At 32.0% G+C, this 14,650-nt stretch overlaps 1 protein-coding gene and 1 long non-coding RNA gene across 2 annotated transcripts in view; both read left to right on the top strand.

The window, feature by feature from the left end:
• LOC144563132 (uncharacterized) overlaps nt 1-14,650 on the top strand; it is a 57,852-nt gene that overhangs the window by 26,551 nt on the left and 16,651 nt on the right. The window lies entirely within an intron of this gene.
• Nucleotides 11,428-13,903, top strand: LOC144563491 (DNA (cytosine-5)-methyltransferase CMT2-like). The gene is made up of 5 exons (XM_078312975.1): nt 11,428-11,890; nt 12,073-12,136; nt 13,114-13,157; nt 13,212-13,281; nt 13,660-13,903. The coding sequence occupies exons 1-5, from the start codon at nt 11,841-11,843 to the stop codon at nt 13,783-13,785; spliced, it is 354 nt and encodes a 117-aa protein (XP_078169101.1). The 5' UTR covers nt 11,428-11,840; the 3' UTR covers nt 13,786-13,903.

Here is a 14,650-nt window from a genome sequence, read left to right as displayed (position 1 = left end):
CATCTTCTTCATCTTGGCATCTAAATTTTTTCTCCTTCACCGATAGAAATTAAAATTCTCAACCATTAACTTAGCTTCTCTTCAAAGCTTCTCTATTAAGAAAATTGAAACATAAGAGTAAAACTGTCTAATCCACCCAATGACAGGAGCCATCTTCACTGCCAGAATGACGGAGGAATTGAGATTTGGAAGATATATTTATTGGAGCTGAGGTTCTACCTTAATTTGCGTGTGACCTCTTTATACATATATAATTATATGAATTTACAACTAGATTGAACTTCGAAAAAATTTGAATCTATGCGTCGTTGAGGCCTTTTTCTTCATGCTTCGGAAGTAAACACAAACACATGTGCGAATCAATTAGATGAACAAATGGATATGTCCATTCTGTGGAGAGAAGCTAGTGAAATTGTTTTTTTAAGGCAAACAAGCTAATAGAATTGGAACCTTCTCATTTACCAGAATATTGAAATATTCACAGACGCCTAACCAAGGCTGATTTATGCATAGTTAGCTGTGGGGTTATTTTTACCTTTGTTTAGTTAATCCAGTTAAATACAATAGTCTCTATTTAAAGCAGATTGTATCTCCTCTTTCAAATACAATGAAATCAATTACTGTTACAGATGAATATCCTCTAGTTTATCCCTGTTTTCTGGATGCCTTCGTTTTTTATAAGGCCTTAAAACATTGGTACCTATTTTTTAAAAGAGACAAGGTCAAACTTTGTGTTTTGGAATAAAATATATACTTGATAGAGAAGCTTTTGAGGGAAGCTAAGGGTTTCAGTTTAGATGTCAAGATGAAGAAGATGGAGCCTCTTTTTTCTTTTCTTTTTTTCTTATTCAATTCCATCATGTTGCTAATAATTTTTTTTATTTAGTTAGAAGTGATCTTCGAACCGCAATCAATAATTCAGATCTTATACATTGTTATTTTATTTTTCGAATAACACTCTGAAAATTAGTTTAATATTTTTTACAATTAGAAAAATCATGCCTGAAAAATGTTTCGAAGTCCTAGTACATCTAAATTATAAGATAATTTATCTATTCGTTTGATGTTCTTTCTAACATATTGAAATTATTATTTTTCTTTCTATTTCTAAAAATGATTAAACAAATATATTTAAATAAACTGTTTTGAAGTTGGTTTTTCGAGATTTACCCAAGCCACAATAATGGTGCTGCCATTTCACATTGCGGCCCAAGTAAATCACAATTTTTATAAATTTGTGATTTTTTTAGTTTATTTTTTTGTGACAGAGTTAATTTTTTTGGTTTACTTTTTTAATTATTCATTGTAATTCTCTATTGAAGTATGTATTGTTTTTTTCATGAAGCTTTGTTTTTTATCTAGTTATGTTCTTTTTGTTGTGACATAAAGACCATTTATGCTATGTACTTGAATGGTTGGACTTTCTCCTAATTTATGCTTCATTTCTTTGTGATTTTTTTTTAGAACGGGTACAAGTTTTTGTTGATTTACATTATCAATTTTTTTTTAAGTAAGACATTGCAAAATTTAAATTGTCTGGTAATCAATTTTTGAGTAAAGTTGAAGGCCAATCCACTAACTTTTTAATATCATTGTTATTACAACAAATAATTTTCTTCATCTGAATTTTGTACTAATAATCTCTCACATAGAGACCATATGTCTTTGCCACTAAATGAAATGGTTAATAGTTTATGAAAATGGATATAAAAACATATATGTTTTGAAAATGGATATGTTAATAGGTTACAAGAACAAATCAAACGTCATTGGCTTTGCAATGTCATATTCAATTAGAACATAGTAGTACTCTTTTATATATTTAATTAAGATTTAATCAGTTTTTAATTAGTGGATTTAAATGTCTACTAACGATTTTTGAATTGACATTTAAATGAGTGAAAACCCCTCTACGTAGTTCAAGAAGAAAGTCAAATTTGCGTGTATGACCCCAATTTGGAAAGAGGGGACGAGATGGATTCGAATTTTGCCCCGAGGACCATTCCTGGCCATTCGACGGAATCATAATTGCAAAAAAACATCGTTTAGTACTTCAAAAATTCAATTTAAGTTTTATATCAAAGGTATACATACAACGACCGAGTTTAGTTTTTCTCAAAAGCCCAAGAGATTATTCAAGAATTATCCATATAATTATTTTAAAATGCATTTACTATTTATTGTGTATGTTTGTTTATTTTTTTAATAGATTATGATTTCATTTATTATTCAAATATCATTGAAATTATCTATGATTGTTCAATATATGTCCTTTACACGATAATTTTTTTTTTCAAAATTCAAAGAGATATAGTGCAACGGGGTTTTCATAGTGCAAAAAAGAAAATCCCAAACTGCAAGAATTTCTTGCGGTTTGGGAATTTTTAAAAAAAGTCAAAACCTTGGTTATTTGTAGTAAAATATATTAAATAATGAATATAAATAAAAATGGAGTAAGACTTATTAGGTGCTATGAATAGTATAAGGTTTTCCGTGCTATGGTCTCTAAAACCTATCAGATAAATTTCAAACTCCGATCTAAGTAATTTAATAAATTAGTTATATAATGAACTTGTAGAATACTAATTTTTATTATTCTTGAATTTGTTTTACTATTTTTTTAAAATTATGAAAGATTGCAAAAAAATAGCCTAAAATTTTTGCAATTTTCTTTTACTTTCAAGTCATTTTTTACCATCTTTAATAAATCATAAAAATTGTAAAAAAAAATCGTTTCAAAAATAGCAAAAATTAGTATTTTACAATTTCATTATAATTTGTTTGAGAAAAAATTAAAATATAATTTAGTAAACACTGTCCATGGAATGGTTAACATTCAAATTTGGATGCATGCTATCAGATTAAAATTGAATCCATTCTTATAATTTTAGATGAAATTATGAAAAATATTGGTATATATTAATAATTCAAGTCATGATAAAATAGATTTTCCTCTTAAAAAAAGAGAGAGAAAGAGAGTTATTCGTCAAAAATTTAATGTGAAGCATAAATTTGTACTATAATTTTTAATTGTTGTTCATTAACAATGATTATTACATTGATAATTTCGCCACCAAAGTTTGTATTCATGAGCTTCCTGACAGTTACAATTACGTACTTCTCAGAAGTTTCAACATCCAATGAATGAAACATTGGAGAAGTTTCCAAGAAACTTAATAAGATGGACGATATATATATAGTCTACATAAATTGAAATTTATATGAGGTTTGACGTTTGAGAACCGTGTCAATAATTCCGCGGGGTGTTCTTGTGCCTGTGGGGTCCATTCCACGTGGTGTGTCTCTGCGCTGCAGTTTCACCTGTGGGGTCCATTCCACGGTCGGATAGGGTTCTCCGTAGGGGTGTTCAAATGGTTCGGTTTATTTGGTTTTGAACCGAACCGGTAAGATTCGGTTTAAATGGTTCGGTTGTTCGGTTGAATTGGTTCGGTTCAGTTGATTGTGTGACTTAGTTCGGTTTAAATGGTTCGGTTCGGTTTTGATTTCTCAAAACCGATTAAACCGAACCGATCGATTTTATTGATAGGGTCAAGACTTCTAGTATTATTTTGGTTCATTAATCAAAACCAAAGTTTAAATTGGTTCATTAATCAAAACCAAAGTTTAAATTGAGTATTATAGATGTATTGAGTTTTGATTTTTGAGAAAGTTCGGTTCAACCAAACAAACCGAAGTTTAAATCGGTTTAAATGGTTCGGTTTTAATTCGGTTTGCTATTTTAGTTCAGTCGGTTCGGTTGGATTTTCCAACTTCGGTTTTAAGTTCGCTTTGATTATTTTAGTTCGGTTTTCCCGGTTCTTCTTACAATTTGGGCCGCTGTTGGAAATTTTGGATTTACTGATTGACCTGCGCTGTTACCCACCAGCTCTGCAATAAAGCATTCAACAAAAATAAAACGTCAACATTCTAGAGATCTAATAAATATGACCTAACTCTATTTTATTTACTCTCGTGGGACTATTGATGTAAGCTCCGGAGCGGAAGACAAATGTGTAACTCAAGAGTCCCACCACGTGTTGCTTGGAGATATTGGCTGCGTTACTTTGTGCCCTTCCCAAAAAACATGATGCTAAATCTTACGTAGAAATGTGTAATAATAACCTGCTACACACTAGTCTACATTCTTGGCCCACTTGAAATCTTTTCTTTGAACAGGAGATTGAATGATTTATCAAAGACCATTTCAATTTAGTCATGCGCAGGAAGCAATCTAACAGCGCAGACGGAAAACAAACATGTATATATTTTTTTCAAATGTTTGTTTATTCTCTAAATAAAATGTTTATTTCACCAACATATTTATTTTTTTGTATGTAGGATTTATATATATATATTTTTTTGTAGTTTTGAAACAAGTGTGACCACTAATAAAATAATAAAAAAAATAATATATATAATAACCGTATCGTATCCTAGGTTTTTAAAAAATGTCGTATCGCCGTATTTGTATCGTATCCGATATATCCGTACCCGTATCTATGCAACAACATTAGTATATATAACCTTTATATCAATTTATTTTCTCTAATTTGTTCGTTATTTTTTTTCTACTCTTGTTTCAAACTTCTTCTTTACTTCTACACTGGCGGCTTTCTTTTGGGATCTCTGCTTGGTGATTGTTATATTTTTGCACATAAACACTCAAATTTCATAATAGGACCATATATAAATTCTTACAAAATACACTCAGGGGCGGAACTAGAAAATTGTAATAGGGGAGACTGAAAATTAAAATATACAATTGTGGTGAATTGGCTGAAAATTAAAATATACAATTGTGATGAGTGAAATTTGAACCCAAAGACTTCTTAACTATAAAATAGAGCTTTAATCACTAGGCTACAACTAAACATATGTTATGTATTGAGAGTGGGTAGGCTATATAAAAAGTTAAAAAAAAAATTAAATTCAATTAAATTCCTATACATATAATTCAAATTTTAAAATCATAAAGATGGCTTAGCCACCTTTGATTATATCTGAGGTCCGCCTCTGAATATAGCTTGTTAATATGGATTGTAGTGACCTTATATTAGTGGAAAGATGTGAGTAACCCGAATTAATTATCTTATTTTGAAAAGCAAACGGAATTAATTATCAGAGGAAAATATCTATGAGATGTGTCCTTAGTTAATTAGTTATCTCCTCTATCTTATATTCTCAATCTAAAAATATGATATATTTCAAATATGTTTAATTTTGATGTTTTACTGATATTTTAATTACACTGTCTAATAAAGTGACTGTTCGATCCGAGCTTCAAAGTGCAACCCATTGTGAAGATACTATTCTTCACCTACTTGTAACTAACTAAGATACTCACCCAATCAAATATATCAAATTAAAGATAACATTTTAACGGCATCTTTTTGTTTGACCTCTTGGTAACCAAATATATCACCGATGCAACCATTGTCTCCGGCATATGACTAAAATAAAATTAAAAAATAATATTTAAAGCGAGACAGCCGTAAATGAATTTATAGATGTTGAAATCATACAGGTAACTACAAGTTATTAGTAATAACCTAGTATTATGATACTCAAATCTTGATACTGCTGCTTTAATTCTTCTTTTGGTGTCAACATCTAACCACAGCAATGAAATGAATTGATTCTAGAAATGCACGAGAAATGCATAATTAAAAAAATGCTATGCTATATATATATAATGAATTTACTAAAATATGGAATTTTTAAGAAAAAAATTCATACAATGAAGGCGAGGCTTTGAGCTGCTCGATACCCTCACGAGTGCATTCCTCATTTGCTAAAAATTCTTTAATTTTTATTTCAGCTTTTCCAAGGTCGAGCAACTCTAAACCATCATCACATACACAGATTTCTGTGTTTCAAATTAAAAATAAATAAATTGACAATAGCAATAACATAAAGTATTAAATTATAATTTTCAAACTTAAAAACACTCTACCAACTTGAACTAGTTACATGTAATAAAAAGATTGAATTATAAATATACTGCTAGCATGCAAGAGATGCATGCAGCGAGAGTAGGGATGTCATTGCCATTGTGTAGTTTGCTCTCGTACAACTTTTTCATTGTCTGGTATACTGGTCGAGGTGACCTCTAGCAACTTTGAATTTTAGTTCATTCTCATATATCCATGGGAATGATATGATAATACACGACAAAATTTCAGAAACTACAAACGAACTTGTTGTTAAGTTCATCAGGAATGGAATAGAAAAGTTTAGTAAAGGTGTACTATTGTTGGTTTTCTCCAATATTTTTAATTTTCATATATGTTTTGTGTAGCTTAATTTTCAGAATGTTGTTCTTTACGCAAGAAGTATGATCTTAATTAGTGCTATGTAGCTCAACCTTCATAAATTTTAAGATATCAGACTTATGATAACATGTGAAATAGTATATATATATACTCCACTTGAGAAATGATACATACTTGAATACTTAGATCATTCTAATTATGTTTTCTACCTAACTAATATCATGACAATGACGAGGAATTGAGAGCAGAAACTTGTCGCATTTTTATAAGTAAGATACTTCAGCTATTATTACACATATGACATAATTAACGCATGGGCAATGCATATATGATAAATTGATCACTGATAATTAATATTGGTACTCTGAGGCCCAAATAGACGGTACTTACTGGCCTATATATATAAACGTTTTCAGGCCTTTTATCCTTTTCCGTTTTGGGGCTTTGATTGTGATCATTCCATACAGTAAAATTGGTGCAAACTCGTTTTAAAATTAGTGCAACGTTATATTGAATTATTAGAATCTAATTTGCATGCACCTTACAATTCTCAATTTGATCATTTTAAGGCTTCCTAATCAGGGGTTTTGACTTATCAAATGAAGCCCACAGTGCATAGTTTCTTTTATGGATCTTTGGTTTGAGACTTTTGATCATCACACATATTGGGGCATGAGAGGAGTAAAATTTTAGAGTGAGGCATAGCTTTATAACACAATTTGGGATTTTGTTTCTTATATTTTTATATTTTTTTCTGGGAAAATCATTAAAATTTTAACACATTTTTGGAAAAAATTTGATTGAGGCATAATTTTATAATTTTTTATATCTTAAGTATATTTCTATAGTTTTTTTTTTCTAAAAAAGCATATAAATAGAAGCATATGTTTGAAACTTTAAAAGAGTTGGGGAACCAAGTGCCTCTTTGAATCTGTGTGGCTCTGCCACTGCGCGTGCACACACACACACTATTTGATAATCTTTAATATATATGCTATGTATATATATGTTATACTCTGTATTGGAAACGATTAAATTGTTGGCTCTCTCTCTAGTATATTATAATTTAGTGTTCTTATAATTTTATTTTCTTACTATCCTCATCACTTCATCATTAACTTAATTTTTTACATAATAATTGGGTTATCTTACAAGCTATACTTCACAGAAATTCTGCTCGTAGCAAATGTTGCTTTGAATTTAGGAAAGTACTTTGGCCACATTTCTCTTTCATTTGAGTACATATATGAACCAACTGATTTGATAGTTCATTGTGGAGTTTCGTTTTTTGTTTGTTTGTTTATTTGTGAATTGCTTAGCCTCTTCGGATTTGTCTGAGAACCTTGGCTTCTGAAGTTACAACATAACATGCTCATGTAGATAACCACTTAAATTAGACCAGGGGCGGGGCAATTAAGAGAGAATGGGATTAATTGATCTTCATTTTATTTCAAAAAAATTATATATATCGTGACAGGGTATACCATCACGGATATTACCGTTGCATATAGAAAAAATACCCTTATGTCAGTATACTCTCATGGATAGTCAATTTTTACCCTCACAGATACTATCCCATTCTAGCTTGTATACTTATACATTATTTTTTTGTATATTTTGGAGTAAAATGTTAGAGATACCATAAATTGACCATCATTTGCACCATAAAAATTTTATATGATTGATTCTCATTCACGTTTCACTCTATAGTCAGAAAGTATGACTCTGCCCTTGAATTAGACTGTACTATTGTTGTTGAATTAATACACGTATAGAGCCGTTTTATGTGTAGATCATGCATATCAGAAGAACAATATAAAAAGTTCAGAGTTGTCAGCTAAATTTTTTAATTTTCTTTATTGACGCAGAAGATGACTAGCAGCATTGTGCAGCACCAGAATGTTTTCATTTATTGTTTATAAAGAACTTCTATTCGGATTTCGAATTCACAACTAGACCAAAGATTGATTCTTACCAGATCGAATGTTTTCTTACATTTACATTATATTATAATTATAAGTTAATTTAGAATGAAATAAGAGAAAAATGCATCAGCTACATAACTTGAGGTTTTCTTTTCACAGAGCGCTAAATTTGAATACTGCCTGAAATACATTGTCTCAAGGCATATGCAAAAGAATCACATGTGAAGTATATTGGGATGACCTATGGCAACTCCAGTTTTCTTTTTCTGCTCGTCCTTGGGAATAGTATGGTAATAAACGACATAATTTCAAGAACCATAAATGACCTAGTTGCTGAGTTATATAGAGATGGAATAGAAAAACTTGGTAAAGGAGTACTATTGTTGGTTTTCTCCAATACTTCTATATATTTTTTTATATCAGTTTTGTGTTGTTTTATTTTCAGATCATGTTCTCATGTGCTATGTAGCTCAACCTTCATAGATTTTAAGATATCCGACTTACGATAACATGTGAAATAGTTATATACTCTCATTTGAAAAATGGTACATACTTGAATGCTTTGATCATTCTAATTATGTTTCCTACCTAACTAATATCATGACAACTATATGAAATTGAGAGCAACAAACTTGTTCAAATTTTTTTTTTTTTAACCTTTCATGGTAAAACACTTGATCTATTACTAAAATTCCCATGTATTATATCAAATAATTAATGCATGTGCATTGCATATGAAAATTTAATCACACTATAATTAATATTTGTTTTCTTTCCCTCTGTATTTGCACTGCCTTCCTTAAAAGGAAAAAATGTCCACACAGTCCAGTATTACTTCCTCTTTGATGTAGCCAGTAAAACAGATGAGGTGCAGCAGAGAGGGAGCTCGAGAATCGAATGCCAATGAAAAAAAAGGAATGCTCCTCATTCAAAAACTTAGCGAGGGACTCTAACGATAGAACTTCAGTGAACTCCAAACAAGGTTGCGTAAACTAGAATCGCCAAATAAAGGTATACAATATATTGTGGGTTTTCTCCAATATTTTAATTTTGATATATTTTTTTGTTTAGCTTAATTTTCACATTATTGTTCTTTTAACACAACAGCCATGATATTTATGTTCAACTTTGTATCTAAGGTTGTCAAGCTGGCAGGGGCAGAGGGCGTCAAACACATATGAGGATCAATCATATAAAAAATTTCTATGAAAATGGAGGTCACTTTTACAATACCTATTTACTCTAAATTTACATAGAAAATCATATATAAATACAAAAAAGGCCTCTGCCCCTGGTTAAGGGAAGCGCACATCTACTTATGGAAAATAATTAAATTGTTGGCTGTCTTTCTGTTCATTATATTCTTATTTAATTAGTGTTCTTATTATTAACATCTTTTGTTACTAATCCTCATCAGTAACTTCTTTTGCAAAATAATGGATTATTCTTACAACCTATATTTCACCGAAATTCTGCTCATAGCAAATGCTTCTTTGAATTTGGAAACAATTCGTCCACATTTCTCTGAATTCACTCAAGTACTTGTATGAATCAACTAATTTGATAGTATATATGTGGATCATTTATTTTTCTGAATTGCTTGACTTCTTAAGTAATTTGTCTGAGAACTTGGCTTCTGAAGTTGCAATAGAACAGGCTCATTTATACAGGCAGTTAAATCTGTTGCGGAATTAATACATCTATAGTATAGAGCCGTTTTATGTTTACCAGATGACTGTTGCGTGTTCCCAAATTTTAGGATAATTGTGTTTATCATATCAGAGAAGAACAAGATAAAAAGTTAGTAGCTAGTTGTCCACTAAATTTTTTGGTTTGTTTTATTGACACTAAAGATGACTAGCCGCATTGTGTAGCACTAGAATGCTTGTTACAGTTTAGTAATTATATTATAATTATTATTTAATTTATAATGAAAAAAGAAAAGAAAAAATACGACGGCCAAAAGTTGATATTTTCCAATTTAAACGGGGCGCGCCACATCGACATACAAATCAGCAATTAGAAGGTGATATTTATTAACAGATCGCCAAACTCTGCTCCGGTGCTCTCCAGTTTCTCCTTTCTGTCTCCTTTTCTGACAGTGTGGTCCCCGCATTGTAGTGAGATGGTGAATTAATGACCATGGTCAGATTAATACGAGCAATCGCCATTTACAGTGATCGGTGATGCAAAATACCCATGGTAGAGGTACTGAACAAGATAGCAGTCGAAAATAGAGAGAAAATGCAAGTACAAAGATATCATTGTCTCAAGGCATATGCAAAGGAATCACATGTGAAGTATATTGGGATAAATGATAATTTAAAAAAATAAAAAAAGGCTGTTTAAGCCCATTCCATTACTGAAACAGTTAACTACAGCAACCCACTCAGCCAGATGACTTACATGAACCAACTGATTTGATAGTACATATGTGGATGATTTATTTTTCTGAATTGCTTGACTTCTTAAGTGATTTGTCTGAGAACTTGGCTTCTGAAGTTGCAATAGAACAGGCTCATTTATATAGGCATTTAAATTAGAAGCGGAATTATACATCTATAGTATAGAGCCGTTTTATGTTTACCAGAACGACTGTTGTGTGTTCCCAAATTTTAGGATAATTGTGTATATCATATCAGAGAAGAACAAGATAAAAAGTTAGTAGTTGTCCACTAAAATTTTTGGTTTGTTTTATTGACACTAAAGATGACTAGCCACATTGTGTAGCACTAGAATGCTTGTTACAGTTTACTAATTATATTATAATTATTATTTAATTTATAATGAAAAAGGGAAAAAGTTATGACAGCTACAAAAGTTGATATTTTCTTTTCGCAAAGAAACCACATTACAACGGCTACAATTCTAATTCAATTGCATAATCTAAAACCATACAACAATCAACCTTTCGAAATATGCAAAATTTAGTTAAGATTTGGTAATCTAGATTTTACTATTTAACTGTGGCATGCCACATGGACATACAAATCACCACTTAGGAGCTGATCTGTATTAACAGATCGTCAGTGACCCTGCCCCGGTGCTCTCCAGCTTCTCTTATTCTGTCTACTTTTCTGACAGCGTGGTCCCCGCGTTGTAGTGAGATGGTGAATTAATGACCACAGTCAGATTAATACGAGCAAACGCCGTTTACAGTGATCGGTGATGCAAAATACCCATGGTAGAGTTACTGAACAAGCACTACAGCAAAACTATCTATTTGGGACCGGATTTTGAGACCGGTCTGTACGCCGGATGCAGATGAACTCCTGAAAAACAAAAAAATAAAATAAAATAAAACCGTCGGGGACGGATTTGGCATCCAGCCTTCTGGGACCGGCGCGGACACATTTCTGGGACCCATTTGGCCCGGTCCCAGAAGGATCCCCCGAAAATACACGCGCCACACCTCCTCTCCCGCATTTTGTGTTAGGTTAGCGAAAAAAAAAAAAGCTCAGCGCCGCAAAAATGGAAGAGCACCGCTGAAAAATCGGAAGCCGTCGTTCTCCTCTCCTCCGGTAGCCGTCGTTTTCTCTTCTCCTTTGGTAGTCGTCGTTCTCCTCTCCTCCTCTCCTCCTCTCCGCCTCCACTGCTGGGAACGCATCGACCACCGGCCGTTTACTGTCCTCCACTGCTGGGAATGCTCTTTCCTCTTCTCCTGTCTGGCTATTACACGATTTCACTGTCAAGGTTTGATCCCTTTCTAGCTATTACACGATTTCACTGTCAAGGTTAATTTGCCTCCTTTGTAATTCATTTTTTTTTGTTGATTTTAATCGATTTTGTGCCTGGTTTTTGCGATCTGATCAAATCTATCTATTACACGATTTCTAGCTATTACACGATTTTAATCGATTTTGTCTCTGGTACAGTAAAGTGCAGCAGTTCATCTCTGGTTCTGGCTCTGCAGTGATACAGCGGTTCATCTCTAGTACAGTAAAGTGCTCTATTTAATTTCAGATTCTAGGTCTTGTTACCCTTTCGTGTACCAGTAAAGTGAACTTTTTATTTTTCCTTTGTATTATTGACTGGTACCAGTAAAGTGCTTTTTATCCTTTTCCTGTACCAGTAAAGTTCTTTTTAATTTCAACATTTGGTTTTGGGGGTTGAGTCTATATGTTGACTAATCTGATGCTTATTTGTGTCTTAATAGTGTTTTCTAAGTTGCATGTTTGTGTGCATTGTCTACATGCTTAGTAAAATTATTGTATAAAAGAAAGAGTAGATTAATAATATTTCTTCCATTTCTTTTTCAACATACGAATTATGTGGTGATCTGTAAAGGGTATAATATAACTTTCAGCATGGGTCAAAAGTCTAAACATTCATGACCTTTTGGAGTTGGTCATACTCTTATAATGTTAACCCCAAAGAGTTGATTAATTACTGGGTCCTGCCTGACCCATAAACTCTCCTAATCTGACATTTATACTAGATCAAGTGATTGAAAAATGAACGGATTAAAATTATCTATCATAGTGAATTAGATTTGTTTTTTAAACTATGTGAATCTTATGTTTTTCAGGGTCTTTTGTGCTTAAAATCTGTTTTCATGTCAGTTTTAAGAATGTTTCAGTTTGGGTTTTTTTTATTGTAAGGGTGCTGTAGCCTGTAGGTATGTTCTTCATACTTGCTTAGGTTGAATGGTACAGACTAATAACAGTTACATCAAATAACCTTACATTAATATTGCTAGTATTGACCTTTGTATTGCCAATCCATGTGTTGATACCTCCAAGTGTTAATACCTTAGCTTTTGGCAATAAATCAGATCCAGTTTTTTGAATTGCCAGTGTGTAGTAGGTTGCCACTGCTCTGGACTGGTATTTTCCAGTTGGAATGGCTTACCAAAATAGGGGTCTGAGTTTAGCCTCATTACAAATTTACACTAATATCTACTCGTTTCCTCTTAGGTACCTGAGTATGCCCTAAATTATGAAGATGGCAAGTCATTGAGGTGAGAGCTTTGCTACTATCATTATACATTATATTTATGGACAATGTTTTGCAGACCTTATGCTCAGTTATGGTGGGATGAGGTTGTGTCGACAGTGCTGACTTTACCCAACTGTCATTGCATGGTACAAACACCAACACTCTTTCAAGTCACAATTTTAATCTCGATTTTGCATGGGATGATGCATAATGCCCCATACCTGATAATTAATATGTGTTGTAGCTGAATTGTGTGGGAACAAAAATATTTGTGCTGTTGGTTCAGGAAAACTGTAAAGCTTACTAGATTCTCATTAGACTTGAATTGATTAATAAACCTGGACTAAACCATAAAAACCAAGGAAGTGAAGCAAAATAAAAGCAAAAATATATGAGTGCTGCTACACAGTGTTACCATAGGTACTCATACTGTACCAGTACCACCTTTACTGTCCTGGTGATGTTATCCAAAATAAAACCAAGGTCTATTTGAAATTTGATGTTTGTTCCTTTAACCTGTATAGCCCATAATACACCCTGAGCAAGACAGGATACTTACTATAAGAGAGAGTGCAAGGTTGCAAGGTTTCCCTGACTACTACCAATTTCAAGGATCTGTTAAAGATAGGTATGCTACATATTTCTTATGAGCACAGATACTTATATGATGTAACTGTTATTAGTCTCGGACATGAAATACAACGGGTTGTCTTTTTTAGTAGTAGGCAAAAAGACAAAGTGTTGCATCATAATATTTTATTGCTATAATTTGTTCTTTATTTGTTTCCTGGATGAAAAGGTTTTACTTTTGCTAAGCATAATCTGCTTACTTTTTTTTTGGTGAAATTACTAAATTAGGATACATTGGTTATAAAACTGATTCTGGTTTTTACTTCAATTATGATATGATTCATGAGTATGAATGGCCGCTAAAACTTCCAGATTTATTTGTGTAAATTGCTCTTCGGTTTCCACTAATAGAAAGTTGTAAGAAAATTTCATGCACCAAACAAAAATATGAATTTGAAGTACAGTTCAATGTATGAATCCCATACATATATTTAAGTTATGTAAGGTTATTTGATGCATAGATATTTGAATAATAAATCTGGAAGTTCAACATATGTAGTCAATTAAAATTGAATCTGCTTGTTTTAATAGTAATTGATTGGTTTGAATCTACTTTAGATATTTTATGTTTATGTTGTTTTGTGAATTGTTTGTGAATTACTTGATATTTGATGTTAAATTCTTAGTACGTACCAATTAAAACAACAAATATATGAGTTTTCATCACTAGGTCACGTTTCGTACCAATTAAGACGAGAGAAAAATATATGAATAGAATGGGTTTAATATTATATTTGTTTGTTACAGCTCTTACCAATTGGAAATAAAAAAAAATAACAAAAAAAATAAAAATAAAAATAATACGCTTCTGCGACCCCATATGGGAACCTTCTGTGACCGCTCAGTCGGTCTCTGATAAGTCCTAGCCACGTCAGCATGTCACAT

Source organism: Carex rostrata, chromosome 12, assembly GCF_964058835.1.
Source record: "Carex rostrata chromosome 12, lpCarRost1.2, whole genome shotgun sequence".
Taxonomy (NCBI): domain Eukaryota; kingdom Viridiplantae; phylum Streptophyta; class Magnoliopsida; order Poales; family Cyperaceae; genus Carex; species Carex rostrata.
This window is presented reverse-complemented; position numbering and strand designations above follow the sequence as displayed.